The sequence below is a fragment of the Mus caroli genome, unplaced genomic scaffold, assembly GCF_978045245.1.
Source record: "Mus caroli unplaced genomic scaffold, Mus_caroli_1 scaffold_16, whole genome shotgun sequence".
Classification (NCBI taxonomy): Eukaryota; Metazoa; Chordata; class Mammalia; order Rodentia; family Muridae; genus Mus; species Mus caroli.
This window is the reverse complement of record NW_028227271.1, coordinates 18,303,296-18,329,622: the sequence shown is the minus strand read 5'-3', so window position 1 is coordinate 18,329,622 and position 26,327 is coordinate 18,303,296. Positions and strand designations below refer to the sequence as shown.

Genomic DNA, 26,327 nt, shown 5'->3' with positions numbered 1-26,327 from the left:
AGATATCACCACCCTGTCACTGACTTCCTCTCTTCACACCTTTGTCCTTGGGGGCAGTGTGTGGCCTGAGAGACCTTCATATTCAAACTGGATACAGAAGTAGCACGATCTAGCATGGCCGGGGGACTCTGCCCTGAGAGGAGGTAACATCTAGAAACTCCTGAGCCTGGGGTTAGGTTTTACCACTTGTGTTGGTTGATTTTTGACAAGTGGATTCAAACCTAGACAGATCTGGGAAGAGAACATCTTAATTCAGTAAATGTCCTATAGGAGAGCCCATGGGAGAGTTTTCTTGATTAATAATTTATGTGTAAGGGCCCAGCGCATGGTGGGTAGTACTACCCCTGGGGGCTGGTGATCCTGGGTTCTGTAAGAAAGCAGTCTGAGCAAGCCTTGGGGAACAAGCCAGGAAGCAGCACCCTCTCCATGGCTTCTACATAAACTCCTGCCTCCAGGTTCCTGCCCTGCTTGAGCTCCTGTCCTGCTTCCCAATAATGATGGACTATGATGTGGAACTATAAGCCAAAATAAACCCTTTCCCCTCTAAGCTCTTTCTGCCTATGGTGTTTCACCACAGCAAAAGCATCCCTGAGATACTAACACCTTTACTAACAGCTCCATAACCTGGGCTCTCTGGAAAGTTTTGTTTACGCGTTTGTTTACACAGGGTCTCACTCTGTGGCCCTGGCTGACCTTGAACTTGGAGCAGTCCTTCCGCTTAGCCTCCCAGGTGCTGGGATTACAGGCCATGTCCAGCTCTAACCTCCCCTTTCAAAAAATTACATTTATGTATGTATGTTTGTGTATGTGTGCATGTGCAAGAATGCATGACACAGCGCATGTGTGGTGGTCAGAGGACAATTCGCAGGAGTTGGCTCTCCTAGGAGTGGGACTCAAGTCAATAGGCACCTTTACCTACTGAGCCATTTCACTGGCCCTTAAAGCTCCTTCAAGGTCTTCTCATAGGCCTCTTCAAACAGTTGCTAAAACAGCTTTCAATGGGCACATTTGGTTTGCTCAACATACAAGGAAAATGGGGGCCTTGGGAGGGTGGGTTGGGGATCTAGGCTTCCAGTTGCAACAGGGATTGGTCCCCAGGCTCGCCAGGGGGCTGGGGGTGGCGGTAAAATGCCCACCTCACGTCTGGAAATGTCCATGAGCACCGCGCAGCTGGCTGAATGGCTGCACTGGCAAGTGACATGGGTCCGGTTCCTCGACAGAAGTTCACAGCCCTTGGCTGACCACCCTCCAGTCCCACCGATGCTGTGGAGAAGAGGAAGAAGGGGGTGAGCCTGGTCCCTTCACCACTGAGATAGTCTGGAAGTTGCTTTCACCTGAGTCCCCGGGTCGCTGAGGCTGTGATGACACGACTGGATTTAGTTGCAAAGGAATGGTCAAGGGCAAAGAACAGCCACCCACAGGGGTCCTGGTCTCACAGCCTTGCTGTCAGCTCCCAGCCCAAACCCTTTACCACCTTCACCACACTGAAATTGAGGGCCATGGTCACTGTCGCCAAGGACACAGCCCTCAAAGCCACTTGGCAGCAGGTTAAAAGCTTTCCCGTTCCTTTCAGAGCTGGTGCAGGCTCTCAGGAGCGCCTCTGAAGTTCAAAGGTTAGGTGCCAGACACAGAAAACTCCCAACATGGGCAGGCCCTGTGGCCAGAGGCAGCAGCCAAGGCTGAGACAGCTACTTTGTTCACCATCCATTCAAGGAGCCACAATGGCCTCAGCAATAAACATCTCTCCATTGTCCGCTTTCAAGTTCACTGTTGCACAATGCTTTATAGGAGCTGCCTGGAAGCCATGGTCCAATTACTGCTCCCGTTTCAACTGACGGAAAGCCCCAAATAACAAGTTGTGAAGAGGGCCCTGCCCCTCTTCGGCTCTGGGAAAGTCCTGTAATCCCTCTGATCCTCAGTTTACTCATCTGTAAAATGGGGTGTGACCGTTGACACACTCGCCAGGAGGGCTCAGTTCTGGGGATAATGGTAGCACCACAAAGCAGGAGGGCAGATCACTAGAGCCACTGCTAATTGCCATGATTCAAACAAATAGCCAGGGACACACAGCCATGCCTGGCAGCCGTGGGGGCCCACACGCCAGACACCAACGCTTCCCTTCACTTTCCCCTTTGTGAGCCCAAGATCTATTATCCCCCAGAGTCAATGAGCTTCCCTTATAAACTGGCGTTTGGAAAGTACAGAGACAAAAGAAGACGAATGAATGTTCTTGCCCAAGCATGTGCCGGGACACTCAGCACAGACCCGTGGGGTAGCTCTCCTTTCAATCCTGGGGAACCACGTCGTAGGGACTGTCCCTGTGGTAGGAGCTTACAGACACACACGTTTAGGCCCAGCTTTAGGCATGCAGAGAGTGCCTGGGCTCTGACCCACTGAGTCCCAGGCTCCTCACGAAGAAGAAAGGCAGTGACGGTTTTCATCTTAGAGCGCGTGCCAATCATTCCACCCTGTGCATCCCAAATGAGACCAAAGAGAGGGCAAGGAAGTAAAGGCCCAGCCCCTCCCAGGACTCCTACAGCTAAAAAGACAAATGGCTACTGGCTTTAGCCATGGACAGGCCACTAGCCTTGGCATCCAGTGCCACAGAGACATAGGAAATAGCATCTTTTAAAAAATTAACCACCTCCCTTCCTTGATTGCAGGTTACATACATACATCATGAATCGGGTCATTTTTGGAGTGTGTCTGATGACTCCAGGAATAGGCCAAGCCAACCCTGCTGCAGAGGGACAGTCGCCTGGGACCAACACTGTTACTTTTCTCTGCGTGGGCTCACCTCTGAGTCCCATTATCCTGCAAGTGGCTTTGCCCGGCAGAGAAATGGATGCTCTTGTTAACTACCATATGGCAGGTGCTCTAGGGGTGAGCAGCCCATCTCGGCTGTGGCCTTCTCAGGAAGCCTTGTGTGTACATGGCTGCTTCTGGATATTTTGTGTGCACCTGTGTACTTGCCCTACGTGGTCCTGCATATGTATGTGTGACTCTAAAGTATCTTTGCAGATGGATCACATCTATATTATATGTGCACACCTTTGTGTGTGTTTCCATGGTGTATGTGGGTAGGTTTAGATTTTCCCACGAGGATGTGGAGAATTCCTCAATGTGCACTTGGCTTTGTGTGTGTGTGTGTGTGTGTGTATGCACACACTGACATTCCTAGACGCAAAAGGGAAGAAACCTCCCATCTTGCTAAGCCTGGAAATGTTCTAAGAGACCACATAATGTAGCCTTCATTCTGCCAACTGAGCCTTCTCACCTCGACAAGGCCCTTCCCCACACACAGAGGGCTCCCACAGAAGAGGTGGCCTATAGGCTTTTGGGGTCCCACTTACTCGAGGGAGTGGTTCCAGAATACACAGACAGGTTTGCTTCGTTCTTCCGTCTCCAACAGGGAGAACTCCACCAGGACAGGCCTCTGCAGAGAGCTGGGGAGTGGGGTCCCCTCACTGTACACCATAGCACTCACCACGGGGGTGTTGATGACAGGCCGGTTAGGCAGTCTGTCAGAGAGGGAAGATCACAGAATAAACACAATCAATTCACGGTCCAAGAGACCCTGAGTCCAGGCACTATGAAGACACAGTCAAAGGAGCAACCGAGACACAGGCCTCGGACACAGATCACCGCACTGCCCTCAGGGGCGGCAGGGGGTCGGAGGGGGGTGGGTCTGGGCTGCAGTGCTGGTATTCTCAGTGCAGGGAGAGTTGCCACCTCCAGGGGAAAGGGGCTATGGAAACTTTAAGGAGCAAGTGTGTCTCTGCAAGGATGTCAGAGCCACTACATAGCACTGACTCTGGGAACAGTGACTTGGCCACATATGGAATTGATTAAGTGACCAGAGCCTGGAACCCAGTCATCCATCTCTATGCTTCGAAAGACAAGGGTGGGCAACAAGAAAGCACCCAGAGGCTATATATAGTAGCTCAGAGGCATGGCCTATGACAGCCTTCTGTTCAGGAGCAATAGAGACTGTTCAGCACACTGGCTGGGTGGCCCATGGGACTGGGCCAGCAGAGCACAGATACCCCTACAGGTTATCATCCATGACAGCCCCTGAGTGTGGCGTGGACGACAGAATGGAGCCCATGGAGGCACGAGGTGGTGCTAACAAGGGGAACCTGTGGGCATAAATGGGAGTGTGAATCAAGACAAAGAGAATGACCGTCCCAGGGCACAGAACCTCCTGTTGGCAGTCACCGCAGGCCAGAGTTATGGCATAATGTTACTGTGAGTCATCAGGACTTTGATTTGTGGGGGCCTCATGGTGCTGAGGGAATGGGTCCCCTCAAGGTCCTTAACCCAGGACTCACCGGAGGCTGCGATGGTCGGGGTCATAGTGTTCAGGCAGCAGCTGACCCAGGGTCCGGTAAATGACGACCAGGGCAACAGCAAACTGGCTGGGCTCATCGGGATGTCTCCTCCGTCTGCTGGATGAGGTTTCCCTCTCAGCCCTGGGCTCTGGTTGTGCCGTGAGTGGGGTAGTCCTCCGATTGGTCAGCCTCACCACGGGGCCTTCTGTAATTCCAGAACAGCGTGTGAGGACTCAGAACAGGCATCTGTGCCACCAAACAGCTTCTACACTCTTAAAGTTGGCAGATGGAACTCAACATGGAGCCTCCTCAGAAGCCACATATCAGTAGCCCATAGCCAAGTCAGCTCAAAGGTGTCATGTGACAGACGGGGGGGGGGGGAATCTTCTTGCCACCCCCACCCACCTCCATCCTTTCTGGAGCCACTCAGAGCACTGCTGGGAGCTGACAGTGGGGAGAAGGGCCTTCTGTACACATGGGCTCTGTGCCTTGTGCTTTCTTGCTTCATGCTAAACGGGGACGTGTTTCCAAGTGTACATGAGAGAGACCATGTGTACACCCCACACATAAGTAAATATTTGGGGTGCCCAAGCCTACAGTGTCTTGCCACTCACTGAAGCAGCCATGATGCTGGAGACCCTGGTGTGGGTCTGACTGTCTTGGCTCCTGGGCTTGGTGGGGGAGAGGACAGAGAGAGAGATGTGGCCATGTTCCCTGGATCAAGATGTGGTAGGGATGGGCCTCCTTCCTTCCTGCCTGAGTGAGGCTCCTAACAGCCGGCCTATTAGACCATATGCTGCCTGACGACCAGGGAGCGGGTCCTATGTTGACCAACCCTGGTGTTTGAGCAGCTTATAGATTTAGTGCAATGAATACAATGCCACCCGCAGGGCTATGAGGCGCTGGGGAGTGGACAGTACGGGATTCCTCCCATGTGAATGTTCCATGGCAAACAGGGTTTCTCTGAGCCATGTCTCAGAGCAGATAGGTGACAGTGTTACAGAGACAGAGTTCTCTTCTAGGTAACAGTGCTAAGGAATAGACACATGTATACACATGTGAGAATAGTGTAGCTGTGCACAGTGTAGGCAATATACATAGGTGGATGTGCATGCACAGAATATTCACATACATATAAGCACACACATGGAACATATATACACACAGGACATAAACATACATGCATATGGAATACACACACATATATATATAATCTATACATGCACACCTGAAATATAAGCATGTATACATCCACACCAGAATATAAACACATGTATATGCACACCTGGAATATGCATGTGTGTATGTGTATACACACATATATATTTATGTATATATAAATATATATATACACACATATATATACATACATACTAAATATACACACATATATGTACACTAATATATGCACATATACTCACATACTGAATATACACAAATGCATATTAACATATATACAAAAACATCTGAATATATACATATATGAACACTAATATATGTACACACACAAACTGAATATATACACATATGCACATATATATATTGAATATATATGCAACATGCACCTCAGGAACATACACACCCACGTATACATTGAATACATGCACACTTGCATGCAGGGAACAATCCTAGCTAATGCTCTTCAGCTCACACACAACCACAATCACTTCCTGGTCAGCTGTGAGCAAGCACGGAACCACATATATGTGGAAGCTGCAACTGAACGATTTGGAAGATAGGGCCTGGACCAAGGTTGGTCCTACATCCACGAGACCCTCCCACAGGGTTTAATAAAGACACCTGAACATTGTTCAAGCCTGCTTGGTTCATGGCTCACTCAGGGCACACTTGGGACTCTTTCGAGGATCACTCCATCCTGAAGGATGGGGACCCCCAAAGGAACAAGAGACATCTAGATGGCTTTACCTTTTTTCTCTGGTGGCTTGAAGGTGTCAGCCGGGAAGGACACGAAGGACTCCAGCTCCCTTGGGAACTCCTCCTGAATGTCCTCAAACCTTGGCACCTGGGCACCGGTGAAGTTCAGCTTGTCGAAGATGTCAACTGCAAGAACTGGGGACAACCCCTTTACTCAGCCTCAATGTTAGAGCGTTTCTGAACCCACAGTTGTGAAATGACAGTTTTTTCAACAGCAACCATTGTCTCTGGGACGAAACCTACTGAGGGCCGCACAGGACAACACGGGTCAGAGTTTGACAATCTGGCTCTTTATGGTGGCATTTGGCACTGTCTTGCATGGCTCTGATGGGGTGGACTATGCGGGTCAAAGCTGGCCACAACAAGAGGGGTACCGCGCCAACCGGCCCTGTTCCACAGGCCATGTCATTCCCCTGCAGCCTCTCCAGGTAGTGAAACAGCCACAGCTGTCTCTAAGCAAGCTTGGCCGCACAGGCTTATACACTCAGCAGCATGGGCTTCCATTTTCTGTTTGCTCTCTGCCTTGTAGAAGCACCTAAAAGCCCCCGATGTAACACCCAGTCAGGCTGTCCCTTAGCTGGTGCCGGCCACCACTACCCTGACAAAGAGGTAGAGTCACACCTTTATATGCCAGGGGCCTCCTCAAATCATCCTGCCTGTTTAAGACTCTCTGCTAGCAGCCAAGCATAGTGGTGCACACCTTTAATCCCAGCACTTGGGAGAAAGAGGCAGATGGACTTCTATGGGTTATTTAGAGGAACCCTGTCTGGAATGGAGATTCCCAGGGACTTGGGGCCTTCTTGCCAGCTTTGTCCAAACAGGCTGGAGACTGCTTTTTATTAACTTGGGGCTTTCTCTACCTTGAAGGAATCAGGACTCCTAAACTCCCAACCCCAGAGCAGTGTGCACTAGTGTTTCAGGTAACGTGGGCCATGGAGTCCTGACAGCACTGATTGCTTAGGGAAAGGTAGGAACACTTGTACCTCCATCCCCACATATATTTTTATACATGGTGAATGGGAGATGGGACATATTGACCCCAAGCAGGGTGCACTGTGGGAAATCCCAAACCTGGGTGTCTCAAAAGGCCAGCTGGACTCTACAAAGACCCTAGGGTGACACCTCCACAGAAATGACGTCAGCAACTATGACATCAAATGCTAGATGCCTTTCGAATTGGGCGACTTCTCCCATTTTATAGACAAGAAGCCTAGGGCTAAAACTGCTGGCTCACTTTTCTACAGACTGCCTGGGCTGAGGCTGTGTCCCACCCGCATCACTGTTAGGGGGTCTCGGCATCTGGGCAGCAGGCCAGGTGCCCGGCCCTTCCCTCAGGTCAGTCCATACTCATGTTGGCGGTGACGATGACAAAGGGCCTCAGATAGGTCCTCTTCACATTCCGTGCCACGTTGCTGAAGTACGCCTCGAAATGCCTCAGTAGCTGCGCTGCACCAGCCTCACTTCGCTGGATCTGTTCCCACGCTGCCTCTGTAGCTGGGGCCAGGAGGGCGCTGCCAGTATGGACGACATCCTGGACAGACAGACAGACAGACAGAGAAAGATGGTAATCAGTCTTGTGTTCTTAGATACCCTGGTCCTGAGGTGGAGAAAAATACCTTCTAGACAGCCATGAACTGACCAGGACTGACCTGGACCAGGAAAGCAGGGCTTAGAGTTATTATCAGGGACCAGAGACTCTGCCAGGAGGATGCCCTGCTGAGAGCCAGGCCAGGGGGACATGGAGTGGGGGTGGGGCTTTGCAGGGGGCAGCAGGAGGAGGCTGAATAGTTCATCACTAGGTTCTGACACTCTCAAACCCTTGGGCAAATGGGACGTAAGGTCCACATGCCTCAGTTTCCTTATCTGTCAAGTGCAAGGCTAAAATACACACCACTCAGAACACTAGGCCTACCGAGAAGTCCTTAACTGTAGCACTGCTGACAGGGAGGCCGTGGCCTGCCCTTGCCTGGCCACACAACACTAAGAAAAGAATGGCTCACACCCGAAGTGAAGGGTCACTCTCCTCTCACCTCATGAAAATTAGCCTCTCGGGTGGCTGCCAGGTCAAAGCCCTGCTGGCGGCTCTCATGCTGTAAGATGCGGGCCAGCAGCTGGTAGGCCGTACGCACATCATTGCCAAAGAGGGTGCTGTTCCCCTGTGTGGCGTTCCTCAGTGCCTTTGCCAGCCGCAGGGACCGGTTCCCATCCATTCTTGTCTCGTTGCGGTTCAGCTTCTCATTCTGGAACAAAGGGGAAAGGGCAACGTTGGCAAATGGATTTCACTTGTTTTGGGCCCTTGACGCCATTCAGAAATTCTCTACTTTTTAGTATTCTCCATAGTACTTCAAAGACCCCTAAACCCTGCTGGGTGTGGTGGTGCACAACTTTAATTCCAGCATTTGGGAGGCAGAGGCAAGTGGATCTCTGTGAGTTCGAGGCCAGCCTGGTCTACAGAGTGAGTTCTGGGACAGCCATGACTACACAGAGAAATCCTGTCTTGGAAAAAAAGAAAGGGAGGGAGGGAGGGAGGGAAGGAGGGAGGGAGGGAGGGAAGGAGGGGAGAAAAAAGATCCTCAAACCAAGAAAGATCCTGAATTGGCAACAGTAACAAGGAAAGGGCAGGTCTGAGGAAGTAAGATCTGAGTTTGGTGACAATGAGGCCTCCGTCTGCAGAACCAGACTCGGAGGGGACAGAAGAGCCACTTACTTGAGTCAGGGAAGAGGGCCTGGCCCCTGGCCTCTGAAGTCCTCACATTGCCCCTTCCCTATCTGCCTCCAGATTCATGGCCTCTGGGGAGCCATACCTTATCCAAATACAGCCCCACCCCCATCACATCTCCTGGAGGCGCCTCCCTGAGGCTGGGACCTACCATGGCCTTAAGGTCCACAAAGGAGCCCGAGGTGCAGTTGAAGAGCTCTGGGGGAAGCCAGCCCTTCTCCCCGCTGCAGTGCCGGACTGCGTTACCTTGGGAACAGAAGCATGCTCAGACTGTGGGTCACTCCTAGTAAGGCCTCAAACCTATGCACATACTTGGCCAACCCTTGCACTGAGCACGGAGGAGGATCCAAATTGGGGGGGGGGGAGTGCTACACCAGTCAAGTTCACAGCCACGGGACACGTGTTCTCATCTTCCCGTGCCGTGTGGAAATCACCTCTAAGCTGCCCTGACAGTCAAAGCAGGCCTTCTGGGTTCCCAGCAATACAAACAACCGTATGGGCATGCGCGAGTCTGGGAGCCAGTGAGCCAGTGCTGAAGATCCCCACACAAGTCTTACTGAAGACAGCACAGACTCCACTACCTGCCATTTTACAGAGAAAAATTATATAACAATAGGTGACTTGGTGAGTTGTCAAGGCCCTAGGCAGGGAGTGGCAAAGCCCCAGTATCTAAATGGAAAGAGATAAAGAGTCACAGGCCATTTTCACCTGTTATGCTCTGCCTCTTGCTACTGAGGGAAAAGCATATCATTTCTCCCAATACATTCCTTAATGACATTTTAAAATTAAACTGAGCGAGTATGGGTGTTTTGTTGGTCAGCATGTATATCTGTGCATAACCTGTGCATAATCTGTGCATAACCAACACATGCGTGCCTGGTGCTCAGAGAGGCCAGAAGAGACCTTCAAATCCCCTTGGGACAGGAGTTGCAGATGGTTGTGAGCCACCACATGAGTTCCGGGAATTGAACCCTGGTCCTCTAAAAGAGAAGCCAGCACTCTTAAGCATGGAGCTACCTCTTTAGCCTGTGACATTGTTTCAACAATGATTCTTAAACGCTCTGATACCCAGGACACCTGCCCAGTAAACGTCTGGTTTCCTAATCCCAAGGACAATGCCGGCAGAGGACTTACCCACGGATCCTTTGGGGCACGGCACCGCTGCTGGCTGCCCAAATTTCGTCTGTGGCCACCAGATGCCAGCCTCAAATGCTCTGGGACATCCATTGTAGATCACTGAGGACAGAGGAGGAAGTCACTCAGCTCAGCTGTACACACGTCCTACATTCCACCCACAAGAGTGACCCTCCCAACACCGTCCAGTCACCATGCACATTAGAACAAGCTCTGGCCCAGGGCCTCAGGACTCAGCATAAAGGCTACCGGGACTGTCTAAGCCCCAGGGATGTACAGGAACATATGTGCACACGCTTAAGCCTACATGTAAAATATGCCACATCTGTTCTGCAGTGTGACCAGAAAGGGGTCAAGGGACAACCTTCACAGCCGAGCGAGGTGACCTCCGCGAAAGGATTATCACAGCGGTTGCACTGACGGCCGATGACACCAGGCTTGCAGGCACACTGCCCAGTGTCCATGTCGCAGGCACGGCTGTGGGAGCCGTGGGGGAAACAGTCACAGGGAAGGCAAGCATCCTGGGCTGGGGGCTTGTAGTAATTCTCCTGCAAAAGTCACAGGTGGGGCCGGTGAAAGTTCCTGCGGTTGAGGCGGGTGGGGCTCCCCACAGCGGCAGCTAAGCACACCTGGCTGTGAGACCAGGTGTCATGCTGTACACACATTGGTGTCTGGGCACCAAGACAGGGTATAGCTTGTGTATATGTGTGCATGGGGGTGCTGGGAATCATATATAAGGCCTGGGCTCTGCCCTGTGAACCATATCCCTTGCCCTCCAGACTTGAAAAGCTTTGTCATCACTGGGTACCAACTTGTTTGCAAAAGGCCAAGACAGCAGCTGACTTGGAAAACCAAGCCTGATGATGTCAGAGATGTGGCGACCTGCACAGAAATGACTTGGTCTGGTATTCCTCACTGGATGTGGGGCTGCAGGAAGACCACAGTGGCTTCCAGATCCCATGGTGGGGCAGTCTGAGCCATGTTAGATAAAAAAAAAAGCCCTGTGGTGTTCACAGAACACAAGTGAGAAGCCCCACATTTGTTTATTTGTTCTGGTTTCTCTGTCTAGCTCTGGCTGTCCTAAACTTCCTCCGTAGACCAGGTTGGCCTCAAACTCAAGAGATCCGCCCTGCCTCTGCTGACAGAGTGCTGGGATTAAAGCCATGTACCACCGCCTGGCATGATCCAACATCTATATGCATGCATGTATGTGTGTATGTGTGTGTGTTTGTGTGTGTGTGAGACTGTATACAGGTAGGAATATACACTGATGTGTGTGCTTAGATAGGAGGTGCATGTGAATACAGGTGGACATGTGTATGAAAGTATATGATACCCTTACAGGTGCATCTGTCCATGTATATAGACTCATGTCTGTATGTAGGACTGGGCATGCATGGCCAGCTTGCCAGGCTCAAGCCTGGGGTGGGTGGGGACAGGCTGGTGGCATCTCACCTTGCACTGGCATTGGCCATTGGTCTTGTTGCAGTCGGGATCAAAGCCTTGGCTGACAGCACAGTGACAGGGGCCACATACCGGGCTCCCCCACCAGCCTTTGGGGCACGGAAGGTCGACTCTGATAGGAAAACAAGGTGACAGATGAAGGACACTTACGAGTTTTGTGCCCTCATCGCTACTACCTTCAGGTGCCACAAACCCAGCCAGGCTCTATGTACAAAAATGCTGTTAAAAATAATGGTTTTCTCTATGTTTTCATTTAGCTTGAAAACACATGTGAAAAGACCACCGATGGCCTCAGGTTACACAGACAGAAGGGATAGGGAGGAAATGGCATCTGTGTGTACTTCTCTGTAGGAGAGGAGACAGGAGAGATGGGGACAAAGGCTGAGAGGGCCACAAGGCAGAGCCACGGGGTCTCTTACTTGTTCTCACAGTACTGCCCATAGTGGCCGGGTCCACACTTGCAGGAGTAGCCTCGAGGAGTATTGGGGGAGCGCACACAGGCTGCCACGTGCTTGCAGGGGTTCAGGAGACACGCATCCACACACTTTTTCCCAAAGTACCCTGTGGAGACAGGACCAGGATCACCTCCACGTTAACGTTTCTCCTGCAGCCCACGCTTCCTGAAGCCGATAGTTCCCGCCACTCAGCAGAAGGGAGTGGGCAGTAGCCTTGCCTCCAGATCACAAGAGACAGACTGGAGAAAACACGGAGGATAACCTGCCCAGGCCAGGGGAGGGCCAGATGGAGGGGTGTGGGTCGTGGTCATTCCAGAGACGTGGGAAGTGGGAGCTATCAGTGTACTTACGACTCTCCCCACATTCTCAGTTCTCGCCAAGCCACCAAAGATGACCAGTGATGGTGTGGCCTGGGGAGCACTGAGACAGTGAGTCTGTTTCCAGTAGAAAGCCGCTCGGCCTTCTGAGGGGAGCAGGGAGTCTGAAAGAAGGTGAGCCTCTGTAGCTCAGGCTAGCCTAGAAATTACTATGCAGCCCAAGTTGGCTTCAAACATGCAGCAATTTTCCCCGTCATGACCTCCCAAGCGCTAGTTAGGCACTATGGGTATTTTATAGGGACACCATGTCTGAAGTGAAGGTCCCCACCTCTGTCACAGATGCAGGAGTAGCTGTCCCATGTGTCACGGCAGTGGCTATGGGGAGGGCAGGGGCTTGAGGCACATGGGTCTTCCACGTCACAGCCGTCCTTCACCCTGACCTTGAGGGCGTCATTCATGTTCAGGGTGGCAATGTTGGTGGACGTCTCTCCCATCCTCACTCCCTGCATGTAAACAGTGGGGGCAGCCAGACTCAGTCCCAGAGTGGCAGAACTGGAGGACCGCCCACTCTGCAGAGGCTAAAGGGAGGTTAAGAGAGCCCCAAATTCTCTCCCAATCAGAGCAGCTCTTATCCCCACAGCTTGGAGGCTAGAAATATGGACAATGTTGGGGTCGTGCAGCATAGCTAGCAGCGAAGGAACGTGTGACTTGTGCCCACCGCAGGGGGCTGTGAATGGGACCGTGGATTAGCTGCTCCTTCAGCTGTGCTACACCTGTGCGGACATGATGCTAGATCAGGTAGCTGTGGCAGAAGTAAGAGGCTGAAGGCTTGGGATGTGGGGAGGGGTGGATGGGAGTGGAGTTGGATCCTTGGCATGGGGGGGAGGGTGCTGTGAGGGAAGGCGAGTGTGAGCAGTATACATGAGTTAAGAGTCTGGGATGCCTACAAGAGGGACCATTACATTGTTAAAGACTAACTGAAAAAGCCATACCGACTATAGTGACGGAGGCCTGAGCCAGCCAGTAAAGATGTCGTTCCAAGCCCACCATACCTGCATACAGCCTCGGAAACCATGGCGGACAGAGACCTTGTCCTCGGTCACACCTCCGATGACAATAGTCCGCATCTTCAACCCAGGAAGCTGATTCCCAATCTGCACTGTGCTCTACATGGAGAGAGGGGGGTAGGGTGGGGGGGAGTGGGTGTCTGGGCACACCTTCCCAATGGGAAAAACATACTGAAGATTTCAAGCAGACGAACACGCACCACCTCCTTAGAGCCTCCCAAAGGAAGGCTGACCTTCACACTTGGCTGATGGAAAGCCGATTGACTATATGTGGCACAGTAGGCACGGGATCCAGGGGGGTCAGTGGGGAAGGTGTACTGGCTGGTTTTGTGTGTCAACTTGACACAGCTGGAGTTATCACAGAGAAAGGAGCTTCAGTTGAGGAAATGCCTCCATGAGATCCAACTGTAAGGCATTTTCTCAATTAGTGATCAAGGGGGAAAGGCCCCTTGTGGGTGGGACCATCTCTGGGCTGGTTGTCTTGGGTTCTATAAGAGAGCAGGCTGAGCAAGCCAGGGGAGGCAAGCCAGTAAAGAACATCCCTCCATGGCCTCTGTATCAGCTCCTGCTCCCTGACCTGTCTGAGTTCCAGTCCTGACTTCCTTTGGTGATGAACAGCAGCATGGAAGTGTAAGCCGAATAAACCCTTTCCTCTCCAACTTGCTTCTTGGTCATGATGTTTGTGCAGGAATAGAAACCCTGACTAAGACAGAAGGCATGGGTAAACCTCATGTCCCGTACTCGGCATAGAACCAAGAGCCGTGCTGAGAGAAGGGGCTTGGGTAAGCAGGAGGCAAGCAGGGAGTGAAGACCATGCATTCCCCATGATGGGAATCTGGGTCCCAGCTGGCTCCTATCCCCAGCAGGGGGCCTCTATACTCAACAGCTATGCACTCTCAGAATGTAGTATAAGCCAGACCGAGACTCATGAGTCTGCAGTCCCTCAGTATGTGGGCATCTTCGGACATGTGCCATGCTCTCTGGCTGGGAATTGCAGAAACCAGTCTGGTTAAGTGAGCATTCTGAGAGTACCATCTAGAGACAGCTGCCCCCTGGGACAGAGGTGTGTCTGTGTCATCCAGCCCCTCTGGGTCCTGGGTCTTATCCAGCTTTATTCACTATACCCATTTCTGGGAAAAGTGCATTGGTACCTGTGCCTGGGTAGAGGCCCGGGGCTGAGCAATAAGATGCTACCAAAAGCAATTTCACTGAGAGAAAAGCCCTACAAAGGGATCCACAGCACCACGATGAGAGACCGAGGTAGGCAGAGCCCAACTCTAGACTACAGAAGTCTCCCCATCCTCATTCATGGAATGGGAACTCTAAACCCGGTTATGTTGACCAAACCCACAAGGTCCCTGCAGGTCCTGGCACAGTGTCATTGTGCTTCCCCATGGGCTGAGGAAGGGACTATTCCAAGGAGGGTCCAGGCACATGCTCACCTGGTCCATCCCATAGTCCAAGGTCATGACTGCCAGGTATTTGATGTCCTTGCCCTCCTTGGCACTCCTCAGTTCTATGAGCAGGTGATGCCACCCCCCGTCAGTTATCCGGGACTTGGACAGCTGCATGGATGCCACGTCAGAGGGGCCGTAGGAGACCTCAAAGCGGATGTAGCTGTTGAGAATCTGTAGGGCAGAGAGAGCCGCACCGACTGACTGGTGTCATAGCGGGACAGTGCAGTACAGTGCTACAGTTACGGTGACATGGAAAACAGCCTGCGGACAATTACAAAGCCATGCAGACAGACTTAGGGCGTGGTAACCAGAGTGAAAAAAAAATGGATTTTTAAAATAAGGAGCCAGGCATGATGGTGCACACCTGTAGTCCCAGAACTTGGGGGTAGGGGGCGGGGGCAGCAAGGATGAGTCTGAGTTTTGGGTCAGCTTGTTATAAATAGCAAGTTTTGGGCCAGCCTGGGCTACCACAGTGAGACTACCCCAAAAGAGAAAGGAAAAACAAAATAAAAACAAAACAAAACAAAACAAAAAAGTAAAAAACAAAACAAAACAAACAAACCAAAGAAAGACAGATTTGGCTGGGGACATAGCTCGGTGGTAAATTACTTGCCTGGCAGTGTAAGGACCCAGCTTTAGCAACACACACACACACACACACACACAAGGGGTTGGGAATTAAATACAATTCCAGTTTGTCAAGACCTAATCTTGTTTAACAACATACATGTAAATCTAGAGTATGGCACCTAGCCTGTAACAGAATTTTAAATGAATGCAGTTAAGGCCAGGCATGCTTTTAGTCCCAGCACTCAGAAGCAGAGGCAGATCTTCATAAGTTTGAGGCCAGCCTGGTCTAAACAGTGAATTCCAGGCAAGCCAAGATGAAACAAAACAAAACAAAACAAAACAAAACAAAACAAAAAAAATCAAACAAACAAAAATCAAACCAAACCAAAACCGAAAACAAGAAAAAAAAATAAACAAAGAAGAGAGGAATGAGAGAAATGAATGCAGCCAGGGCTGACAAGATGGCTCAGGAGGGAGAGGGGCTTGCTACCAAGCCCGATGACCCGATTAGAATCCTGGGACCCACAGGATGGAAAGAGAGAACTGACTCCCACAAGCTGTCCTCTGGGTCACACATACACACATATAGTTAAATGAATAGACACATAAACATACAATTTTAAATGAGTGCAGCTGGGACAATGCCTAGGTGCTTCTTTAACTTGACAGGATATTGGGTGAGCTGGACCATCCTCCTCCTGTGAGGTGGGACATCTGTGTGAAGCTCTAAGTGGCACTCCAAGAGTCGCAGGGACAAAGGCCATGGGGAAGGAACTCTGGTTTCCCCCAGGGCTACCATCTGGTTCTGAAGACTCAAACTTCAGCAATTGCTGAAGAGTGTCCTGTAGGCCCATGGGATAAGGACCACAATCCCAATCCCAGCAAGGCTGGATGGGCCAGCATCTTCAAGCAAGGCTGGATGGGCCAGCATCTTCAAAAGCAAGGCTAGATGGGCCAGCGTCTTCGAGGCTTTGCGCTGGGACAACAAAAGGCTATGACACTTGTAGTAAACAAAAAAACAGCAGATCTTTTAGGAACAGATGCATGGCTTTGACTCTCTCAAGTCTGTGACTACTTCCCCCAGTTGCTGCCTACCACAAACAAGGTGCCATGCCAATGACACCAGTCTTTCTAGATTTTCAGTACAATGCCTAGCATTGAATAAAAACATCCCAAAATACGAGGACACCGTAGCATACCTAAAACTCAAGGGTAGAACAGACCAGACCCAGGAATAGGGAGAGGGATGGCAGAATTGTTCGACACAGTGGCCATGAGAGCCACAGGCAGACCTGGGACCAGCAGACTCTTTTCTGGCTGTTAGGGTAACATTCCAGAAAGATCAAGTGACCACACTTAAATACATGGAAGAAGAAAAAAAAAAGAAAGAAAGAAAGCAGGGATGTGGCTTATGTCAGATGTTCACTGTTCCATTAAAGATAATGCCCAGCAAGATGAGTCTCAAGATATAAAAGCCACACACGACCACGCAGCTGAAATTAAAAATCTAGAGCATTCTGATAGTAAAAGGTCAGGCACAGCTGGGGCATGGTGGTGGCGCATGCCTTTAATCCCAGCTCACAGGAGGCAGAGGCAGGTGGGTCTCTGAGTTTAAGACCAGCCTGGTAGAAAATGTGAGTTCCAGGACAGCTAGGGCTACACTGAGAAGCCGTCTCAAAAAAAAAAAAAAAAAAAAAAAAACCAAAAGGATGGACAGAGACCCTATAGGAAGAAGCGCTGGTGCGACTATATCAGTAGACAGAGCAACTTTAAGGCAAGCACCATCACCATCACATGATGACCACAGCCAGTTAGCCAGAAAAGAAAGGAAGCTGATTGTCGAAGTTCAGAATCCAATTGCCACCATGGCAAACAGTAAGTATGACAACGACATAGGATTTTTAGAGGCTTTTGTTTTTTTGGTTTTCTGGTTTGTTTTGGTTTGTGTGTGTATGTGTGTGTGTGTGTGTGTGTGTGTGTGTGTTTGTTTGTTTGTTTGTTTGTTTGTTTTTGAGACAGGGTCTACACAGCTCAGACTGGCTTCCAACTTCCTAAGTAAGCCCAGGATGGCCTTGAGTTTCAAATCCTTCAGTCTCTACTTCCTAAAATCTGGGATTACATTCCACCTGGTTTATGCAATGCTGAGAGTGTAGCCCAGGGCCTTGTATACACGAGGCAGGCAATCTACCCACTGAGCTACACCACCAGCCCCTGACACAGTCCAGGCCTGTGTCACCACAATCAATGCCACAGTCTCAACACATGTGGCTCTTCTTACTTAACGACAGCATAGAACACATTCTTTTCAAGTCCACACAGAATATTGACGAAGGCTGGTTGGATCCAGGCTTTAAAGCAAGTCTCAACACATTTCCAAGGGCTGAAACTCAGGGGCCCCAAGTTGTGTGGTCTCTAACCATTAGAAACAATATCAAAGGTTTCAATACAAAGTGTCTCATGCTGGATAACTCAAGGTACTCCACAGGCCTCAGGGGAAGCCCTGACAGAAAGGACTAATGTCTTGACTTTGGTCTCTGCCACTAGATGATTTTGGAAGGCAATTTTCGCCATTTTACATATTGCTTCCTTTGCCTCACACAAGTTTTCTGGGCTATTCTCTCTCACTGGCCTTGCTGGCAAACCCCTCAAAAAAAGAGATCAACAAGGAAGTTGAAAATGGCATGTGTCTGCAACAAAAGGAGAGGCTGTGAATAAACCCCAGGACAGGGACAGGAGCAGCCACCCATCGTGTACTTCTACTCGATTCAAGACAGATGTCAACAACAATATGGTTATTCTGCTTGATGATATAGCTGGATCTGGGCTGCCTAACAGTAATTAGCCAACTTTGGCCTGACACAGGATGGGGACATTCAAACTGCTGCATCACAGCGCTCTCTTGGCAGTCAGGACGCCACAAGCTGAACATGACACACAAACCCTGCCCCACCCCCAATTCCTGTTAGAGCAGCCTCTGCGAACCATAACAAGGTGGTCCCTTGGGTTGCTCATGAGGTCTACAGGACCCCCTTAAAGCCCTCCTTGGTGTATCCAGTCTTTAATTCTGTGGCTACCAGGGTTAGTCAGGGCTAACCTTGCTGAACAGAGCCTTTTCCCCTCCAGGTACACTAATGACAGCTTGTAGGCACCCGTCATCACCTGAATGAAAACGGCCAATTTAATATGTTCCGACAGAGCAACACCCACAGAGAAATAGCATCCCCAGGCAGGGCGGTGCTTCCAAGTTCAGGCCAAAGTGAGCTTCTGGCCAGCCGGGAACCTTGTGAAATTACAGCTAATGAGGAAAGAATTTGCCATGCACACCAACAACCCCCAACCTTTGGGGCTGTGACCTCAGGTAAGTGGGCAGGCACAGGCCAGAGGCTGGCTTCTGTCTGGGCTGATGGCCCCACCCTCCAGCCAGTGCAAACAAATCTATCCAAGGGCCCTGTGACCTCTGGCAGAGAGCTGGGAGAAAGGAGGGCTCTGGGCATCCCTGACTCCTCCCACTCTCTGAGCTGAGCTCTGCTGAGGGGTGCTCTGGCTGACCCAGGATCCATGGGGCCTAGGTTACACAAGCCTCTAGCTTCCATTTGCCTCATGTGAAATGGGAGCTTGGTACAGACACTCCTTAGGGTCCACCTCTCCTCTGACTATCTCCGACTTCACTCCAGCAGCCTGACTGGGATGAAGAACAAGAATCCAGGGCCCAGGAAGTAGAAGCAACAAGCTATGGCTTTATGAGGACATGGGGACAGCAGGGGCCATGGGAATTCCAGGAGCCACCACCCTTAAAGCTTGGGACAGACCAGATTCCTCGGGAAGGGAAGAGACAGATATCCAGTAGAGGCTGTGCTGAAGGGGAGGAGGGAGAAAGAGACAGAGGATGACCTATGGGGAAGGAAGTCTACGGGCACCAGGGCTTGTTACATGCACTCACATACATATGGACACATGCATGCACTCATGCATAAACATACATACACATGAGCACACACACACAAACATACATACACATATGGGCACGCATGCACTCGCAGACATATACACAAACGTGCACACAAACATAAATACACGGTCACGAACACATGCAAACACAGACACGTGCATAAAGACATGCCCAGTTATACACACAGATGCACGCGCACACATGCTCAGACACATTCACATACGTAGGCAGACACGAGCACACAGAGAGACTTAGGCACACATGCATGTGCTTACATATACAATCTTTGGAAAAGCCTGAAAGAAAGAAAGACATACTTAGTGACTAGTTCCTCCAGATTTGAGCCCAAATCCTTGCTAAGGGCATGATTCCTCTAAGTGACCATTGACAATGACCCTCTGTGCCTCCTGACTACTGGGAGTGTGTTAACTCCAAGGAAAGCCAAAACTGGAGAATCCTGACCCTGCCCAGGAATTATGGGCCATGGTTTATACAAGAAAATCTGTCTGGTCAGTGCCAATGTCAGAGATACAAGGGCAGAGTTGTGGGCTCAGTGGGACCTCCTGGTCAAGTACGGATTCCCAGACAGAGGGCTCATCCTGAACCTGGGAACCTCTAGGTGAGCCTAGGATAAGGGCTCTCTCTACTGTACAGACACTGGAGGGGTGGAAAGTGAGGGTAGCTCAGTGAGAGAGCCCTGGGTGATCCCCACGAAGGAGTAGCATCCCTTGCTACCTCTGGCTCCAACGACCTAGCAGAAACCATCTGTCATGTAAGAGATATGCGGACGTGTGAATGGGGTGCATTAAAACCACTTCCAAGCCGGGCGTGGTGGCGCACGCCTTTAATCCCAGCACTCGGGAGGCAGAGGCAGGTGGATTTCCGAGTTCGAGGCCAGCCTGGTCTACAAAGTGAGTTCCAGGACAGCCAGGGCTACACAGAGAAAACCTGTCTCGAAAAACCAAAAAAAAAAAAAAAAAAAAAAAAAACCACTTCCAGAAATGTCCGGGTACTCTGAACTAAAGTTCCAAACAAGCCAAATGGTTAAGAGGTAAATATAAAGAAAACACACACGTGGCATGAAGTAATGGGGTCCTCAAGATCCCTCGAGGCAGGGGCCCGGGGTATGGCAGCATGTAGGTTTAATATGGGGGTGAGAGCTTGTACTTTGCACTGATGGAAGCTCACTCCCCAAATCTGCTGCAGCTCTTTGCCTTTGCCCTGAAAGGCTGTGAATCAAGCCAGGAATAAAAACAAAAACAAAAAACAAAAACCAGCCAAATTCCAGGCAGGCAGATCAGAGCTTCTGTCTAGGGCAAGTTACACAGACCCAGAAGCTCTGAGGTTCTGTGCTCCATTCTGTGACTGCAGTGAAGGACAGTGGGTGCTGGAAAGGAAGTCCACAGGAGCCCACAGTTAGGCACGAACTCTGCACTTTCTCTGTCCTGAACAGCACAATAGCACTGCACCTTGGGTCACCCATATTTCCCTCTGCGTTCTCTCTGCTCACTATTGGACAAGCGTAGGAGGGGGGAGGTGAGTAGCAGATGCCCTTCCCAGGCAGCCTGGGAAACCCCCCGCTGTCTGGTTCTCCTTCTAGAGCACTTGTCTGCTTTGCAGGTGCCTGTGTGGTTCGCAGACACACTCACCTGGAGATGGAGCCTGGAAGATGTGCCAGCTGTGGCTTCCATCAGCACACCATCCTCCTTCCGGGTCCGGAACATGAGCCCCAGGTACCAAGGCACAGAGATGGTGATGTCAAGGTCACTCCACAACACGACGCTCTCACCAGTGAAGCGCTGAGGGTGTGGCATAGCTGCAGATACAGACCAGGGCCTCAGGCACCTCCCAAAATTAGGCAGAGAGCATCTTCTCAGCTGCCAGCCAGGTGAAGCCCTTCTTCACTTTGCCTTTCATTCTAACCCAAATGCTAGCTTCAGACTTGTATATGTGTTCAGTACCACCCTAAAACCCATCAACAGACTCTGTAAATGCCCACCGTGGTTTCTGTACAGCTCACTGGGTAAAGAAGCCCCTGAGTGTTACCAGACACATCCAAAAGTGTGGCAAAGTTTAAGGAGCCCACCCTCTAAATGAGATGACAGTCAACAAGCGGTACTGTGGCACTTGGGACATGGAGCAGGTTCAGCTTTTGGGAGGGTAGGTGGATGGCACCATTCCCTAGGCAGGGGATCATGGTTTATTTAAGACTGAAGACAGAGTGGGGCTTTAGCATGAATGCATGCATTACTCTCTGCTCTTAATTATGGTGATTATGTGATATCACCATTCTGTCCTAAGCTCTGCTACTGTGGCATCTCTGTCACGTTACAATGGACTTACTGTGATCTGGAATCGTGAGCCAAATAAACCCTTTCTCTCTTTTTTTTTCATAGTTTCTTTTTTTTAATTTATTATTTATACAGCGTTCTTCTGCCTGCATGTGTGCACGCACGCCAGAAGAAGGCACCAAATCTCATTAGAGATGGTTGTGAGCCACCATGTGGTTGCTGGGAATTGAACTCAGGACCTCTGAAAGAGCAGCCATTGCTCTTAACCTCTGAGCCATCTCTCCAGCCCCTCATCATGGTGTTTTAACATCACGCGGCAACAGGAAAGAAATAAGACACCACTCAAACCCTGCAGCATCTCAGAGTGATGGGCAGGCGGTCGTCTTTCACGCTCATCACTAGGCCTGATCAGCAGCAGCTGTCAGGAAAGACACCCTAGAACTCCACAGGGCTCAGGTGTGTCCATAGCCACCTTGCTCTTCTGACCTTCATGGCTACCTGCCTTTATATCCTATGGAGCTGATGCCAGGTCCTGGACCTCTCTCCCAGCCTCCCCTAGTCTGCTGTATGTTCCCCCTCCCAGCTGGCAGTCTAGGGAAGAATGAACAAAACCTTACCTTGTTCACAGTTCTTTCCACCAAAGCGGAGCGGGCACTCACATAAGTACGTGTTCCACCTGTTCACACAGGTGCCCCCGTTCTGGCATGAGGTCCCATCGCAGAAGTTCCTCTGAGAAGCACAGCCTATGGGGCATAAGGTGTAGCCTGGTTTTGATCGGAAGATCTCAGGTGGTTCTCACCCTTAAGGACCTTCACCATCCCCCACACTGACCCACGCATGAATGCAATCAACTGGAGACGGCTAGCCAGGAACCTGCTGGCCACGGTGAGAACCCCAGCCTGGAGTGTGTGGCTCTCTACCCATTCCCACGAGGCCCTCACCCACAGGCACATTTCAAGAACTCTCTGGGAAGTAGAAAGAGCCCTTCTATCCCTGGTGTGACCACAAATGTCCAGTGGGTACCATGCTAGTTCTAAACACCCAGGGGCTGTGCCTACCTGCCCTGGTACCATTGTTGGCAATAAACGCAGCCATGTCCACGATCCGGCCATCGATGGACAGGTTTCTCATGCATCCCACAAACTGACGGCTATGCACGGGGAAGTCTTCTGGCAGGTTGGGGACACCACCCAGAAGCAGAGGACCGGTCAGGTCCAGTGACCTGGGAAGGCAAAGTCATCTTCTGTGATATCAAGCCTGGCATTGATGTAAAGCCACCGAGACTCTATCGCCAGAGGTGTCGATCACAATGTAGGTACAAGCCCAAGGTAGATGACAAGAGGTGAGAGTGGGAATCAACCTGAGTCAGGGTCACTGGAGGTACCTCACAGTGTCTCTAACCCTCAATTTCCTTACACTTGCATCATTTCCCAGCAAATGGAGGTTTGGGGGTAACTGAGGGCCGCTACTGAGTTCTGCTCTGCGGTAGAAGGGAGCATCCCACAGTCCCTTGGCTCTCTAGAGAGACAGCGGGATTAGAGCAGAACTCTGCCTCCAGCAGGGAGCAGCTGAGATCCCAGGCAGGGCTCTAGACCCAAGACACAATCCACCAATCAAGTTAAAGCAAGTGAGGATGGGGAAGGATGTGACCTCATCAGGTTCACCTGAACATGACCTTCAAAATGGGATCAAGATTCAGGGCTAGGGGCAGTGGTAGAAACCTGTAATCCCAACCCTAAGGATACTGAGGCTGTGGAATTAGAAGTTGGGGAACAGCCTGGTCTATATAGGGAGACATTGTCTCAAAGCAAAAATCAAAACCTGAGAGCTGGAGAGATGGCTCAGCACTTAAGAGCACTGACTGCTCTTCCAAAGGTCCTGAGTTCAATTCCCAGCAACCACATGATGGCTCACAACCATCTGTAATGGGATCCGATGTCCTCTTTTAGTCTGTCTGAAGAGAACTATAGTATGCTCATATACATAAAATAAATAAATCTTTAAAAAAAATCAAAACCCAATGTTTTACATCCCACCCACAAACCATCAGTTAGGACCCAGCAGGAGCAGGTTCTCCACTTTTGAAGTTCATGTTACCAAAAGAAACTAAAGCAAGGTTAGCCCTGTATGTGGGTGATGGAATCTCTTTGTCCTGGGTTCAAATGATCCCTGAGTGACCCCAAAACCAGCAAAGAGAGCCCAGTCCCTTCCACCTTGTGTAATTCCAGAGTCCAGGGAGCAGCAATCCAGGGAGACAAGGCAAGCATGGCAAGTGGGTAAGACTGGCTTCCCTTCTGAAAAGTGCCTACCGCTTAGCCCAGGCTAGCCTAAGTTCATGATGTAGACCAGGCTATGAAGAATCTCGATACGCGTGCCTCAGCTTCCCAAGTGCTAGAATTATTGATATGCCCTGCCATACTTGGCTTGACAGGTACTTTTGGGGAACTTATTCTGGAGGATTCTGTGGTCTGAGAGGGAAGATGCCTATCCACAGGGAGAGAGTCTGAAACCAGCCTACACAGAGGCTACCAAGGTGCTCTGCGCTGGCCTGGCAAGGGTGACCTGTGTTTAGAGCAGTCCCTGAGTGGTTATGGATGCCCTGTGTCACCCCCTCCAGGAGTCTCACTTCTTGGAGCCGCTCTGAGTGCCCTGGGCAGCACAGCTGTAGTTCCCAACGTAACTTCCAAAGTGCACGGCCACCGCTGCGTCACAGTCATCCACAGTCACCACAGCCACCTTCTCTCCCGATGGCCCGTGGGGCAGGCCCAGGTGGCCAATGTTGGGCTGTGGGGGCAGAAAGAATAGAATTGGTCAGCTCTGTCTCTCACTATGCCCTGGGCGGGTGTCCCAGCTCTGCACGCTCCCTGCAGTGGGGGCATATGCATGACACCTGAGGTACTTCAGCTCCCAACCTGCTACATGGGGTACAGGGCATCTCCCCAGAACACCAGGCCTTCACCGAACCACAGAATGAGAAGTTGCCAGAAATAGGGCTACGGCAGCAAAGTTAAGGCAAACCCAAGGTAGAGAGTGTGAGGGCCTGAGGCAAGATGACTGGGGCCCACACCCAGGGAAGGACACACAGGACCCTCCCTAGAAAGCTGGCTTACAAATACATTTTTATATTTGCTAGGAATAAAAACCCAGGACTACAGACAACCACGCGACCGCAGAACTAAATCTTCGTGTCCCGCAGCTGTCCAAGTCCAGTCTTCCAGGCCGAGAGGAGGAACCCCTGTTGACTAAGTCACACAGTTGCTAGTTCTTCCTTATGGTGGCCTTCAGGTACATCCATGACACAGGACCCTCTTTTTGCTCCTCCGCTGGCTTCTGGCCACCATAGCCCTGGGTTCAGTTTGCAGCTTTCTGGCTCCAATATGGAGACCTGTTTCCCAGCCACCAAAGCTGGAGCCTGATCATGCCAAGTACCCACAGAGAGTACATGCTGCCCTCACCCTTAGATTATCTTCATCCCGAGCTGGAGAGATGGCTCAGTGGTTAAGAGCAACCCACTGCACTTCTGAAGGTCCCCGAGTTCAATTCCCAGCACCCATATGGCAGCTCACACCCGTCTAATGCTGTCTTCTGGCTTACATGCAAATGTAGAAATAAATCTAAGCAAATTATTCTCATCCATTTGCTGGCCTGAGGTGGCCTCTTCCATGTTTCCGGCCAGATCCACACCTCAGGAACCTCTTGGCCTTGGTCCTGCTGCTCACATCACGTACCAGCTTGGGCTCCCACCTCCTCAAGCCATGGCTCCTACCCCGGGGACAGCAGTGAAGCGTCCCCCAGTGTTGCGGAGGCTGCAGCTGCCACCCAGAAACGGCTTCTTTTCCTGTCAGCCCTCATGGTTGCAGGCTCTTGGTGGGCCCTCTTGAGACACCAAGTATCCGCCCATCTAACCTCTGAAATCTTTCTAGGAAGAGACAAGGAGCCAACTGCACTGTAAGGTATGAAGGTCCTGAGTTTTAGAAATGGGCAAACAGCCAGAGGCTCGCAGGCTGTGCTGAGACGGGCAAATGGATTTCCTTTCTGCCTGCATAGCAGGGTACCAAAGTCTATGTCCCTAGGTGCTAGGACCATAAACGCAGGATAGTGTCACTAGATTTTACAACTGGCACATTAGATATAAGACTCCTCCTCCTCCCTGGAGAGTCTGACTACAGTTCTCCTCAACACCCCCTCCCCCTCAAAAAAAAAAAAAATAGGCCTAGACGGGTATACTGACACACCGACAGTCCTAGAACTCAAGAGGCTGAGATTGGAGGATCACTTGAGTTTGGGGGTTCCAGGCAACCTAGCAAGACCACACCTCAAAACAAACAAACAAACAAACCAAACCAAATCCGTGGGCCCAGTGCCACCTCGAGCTGTAACAGTGCCGGGGCAGCTTGCATTAGCATGTTTCTTATACTGCTGGAAACAGCTATAAATACAGAGACTATAATTAAGTCACCCTAATGCCTTTTAACAGGGAATGACGGTGCAGCTTATTCAAAAGTGAAACCTCGGGATTCTCAAGGGAGTGAGGCACCTGCTTGGTGCAGATGCTGCCCTGGAAGGTAGGTCATGGCATGCTGGCAACAGGAGCCCAACCAATTTCCAGTGGCGTATGACCTGGGGTCCATCTGCTCC

General features: G+C 50.9%; 1 protein-coding gene across 3 annotated transcripts in view; it reads right to left on the bottom strand.

Annotated features, from left to right (window-relative positions):
• The window catches only part of Celsr1 (cadherin EGF LAG seven-pass G-type receptor 1), a 137,501-nt gene that overhangs the window by 18,426 nt on the left and 92,748 nt on the right, over positions 1-26,327 (bottom strand). For all 3 annotated transcript variants that reach the window (XM_029469791.2, XM_021183487.3, XM_029469792.2), the window contains exons 6-23: positions 24,316-24,473; positions 22,748-22,911; positions 22,307-22,432; positions 21,048-21,214; positions 14,865-15,050; positions 13,408-13,521; positions 12,684-12,858; positions 12,003-12,144; positions 11,575-11,695; positions 10,484-10,667; positions 10,120-10,221; positions 9,137-9,231; positions 8,297-8,506; positions 7,614-7,797; positions 6,258-6,401; positions 4,332-4,536; positions 3,354-3,521; positions 1,137-1,263 (exon numbers count right to left, since the gene is read on the bottom strand). In XM_029469791.2, the coding sequence (XP_029325651.1) occupies positions 1,137-1,263; positions 3,354-3,521; positions 4,332-4,536; positions 6,258-6,401; positions 7,614-7,797; positions 8,297-8,506; positions 9,137-9,231; positions 10,120-10,221; positions 10,484-10,667; positions 11,575-11,695; positions 12,003-12,144; positions 12,684-12,858; positions 13,408-13,521; positions 14,865-15,050; positions 21,048-21,214; positions 22,307-22,432; positions 22,748-22,911; positions 24,316-24,473 (2,772 nt within the window). The remainder of the gene's footprint in view (positions 1-1,136; positions 1,264-3,353; positions 3,522-4,331; positions 4,537-6,257; positions 6,402-7,613; positions 7,798-8,296; positions 8,507-9,136; positions 9,232-10,119; positions 10,222-10,483; positions 10,668-11,574; positions 11,696-12,002; positions 12,145-12,683; positions 12,859-13,407; positions 13,522-14,864; positions 15,051-21,047; positions 21,215-22,306; positions 22,433-22,747; positions 22,912-24,315; positions 24,474-26,327) is intronic.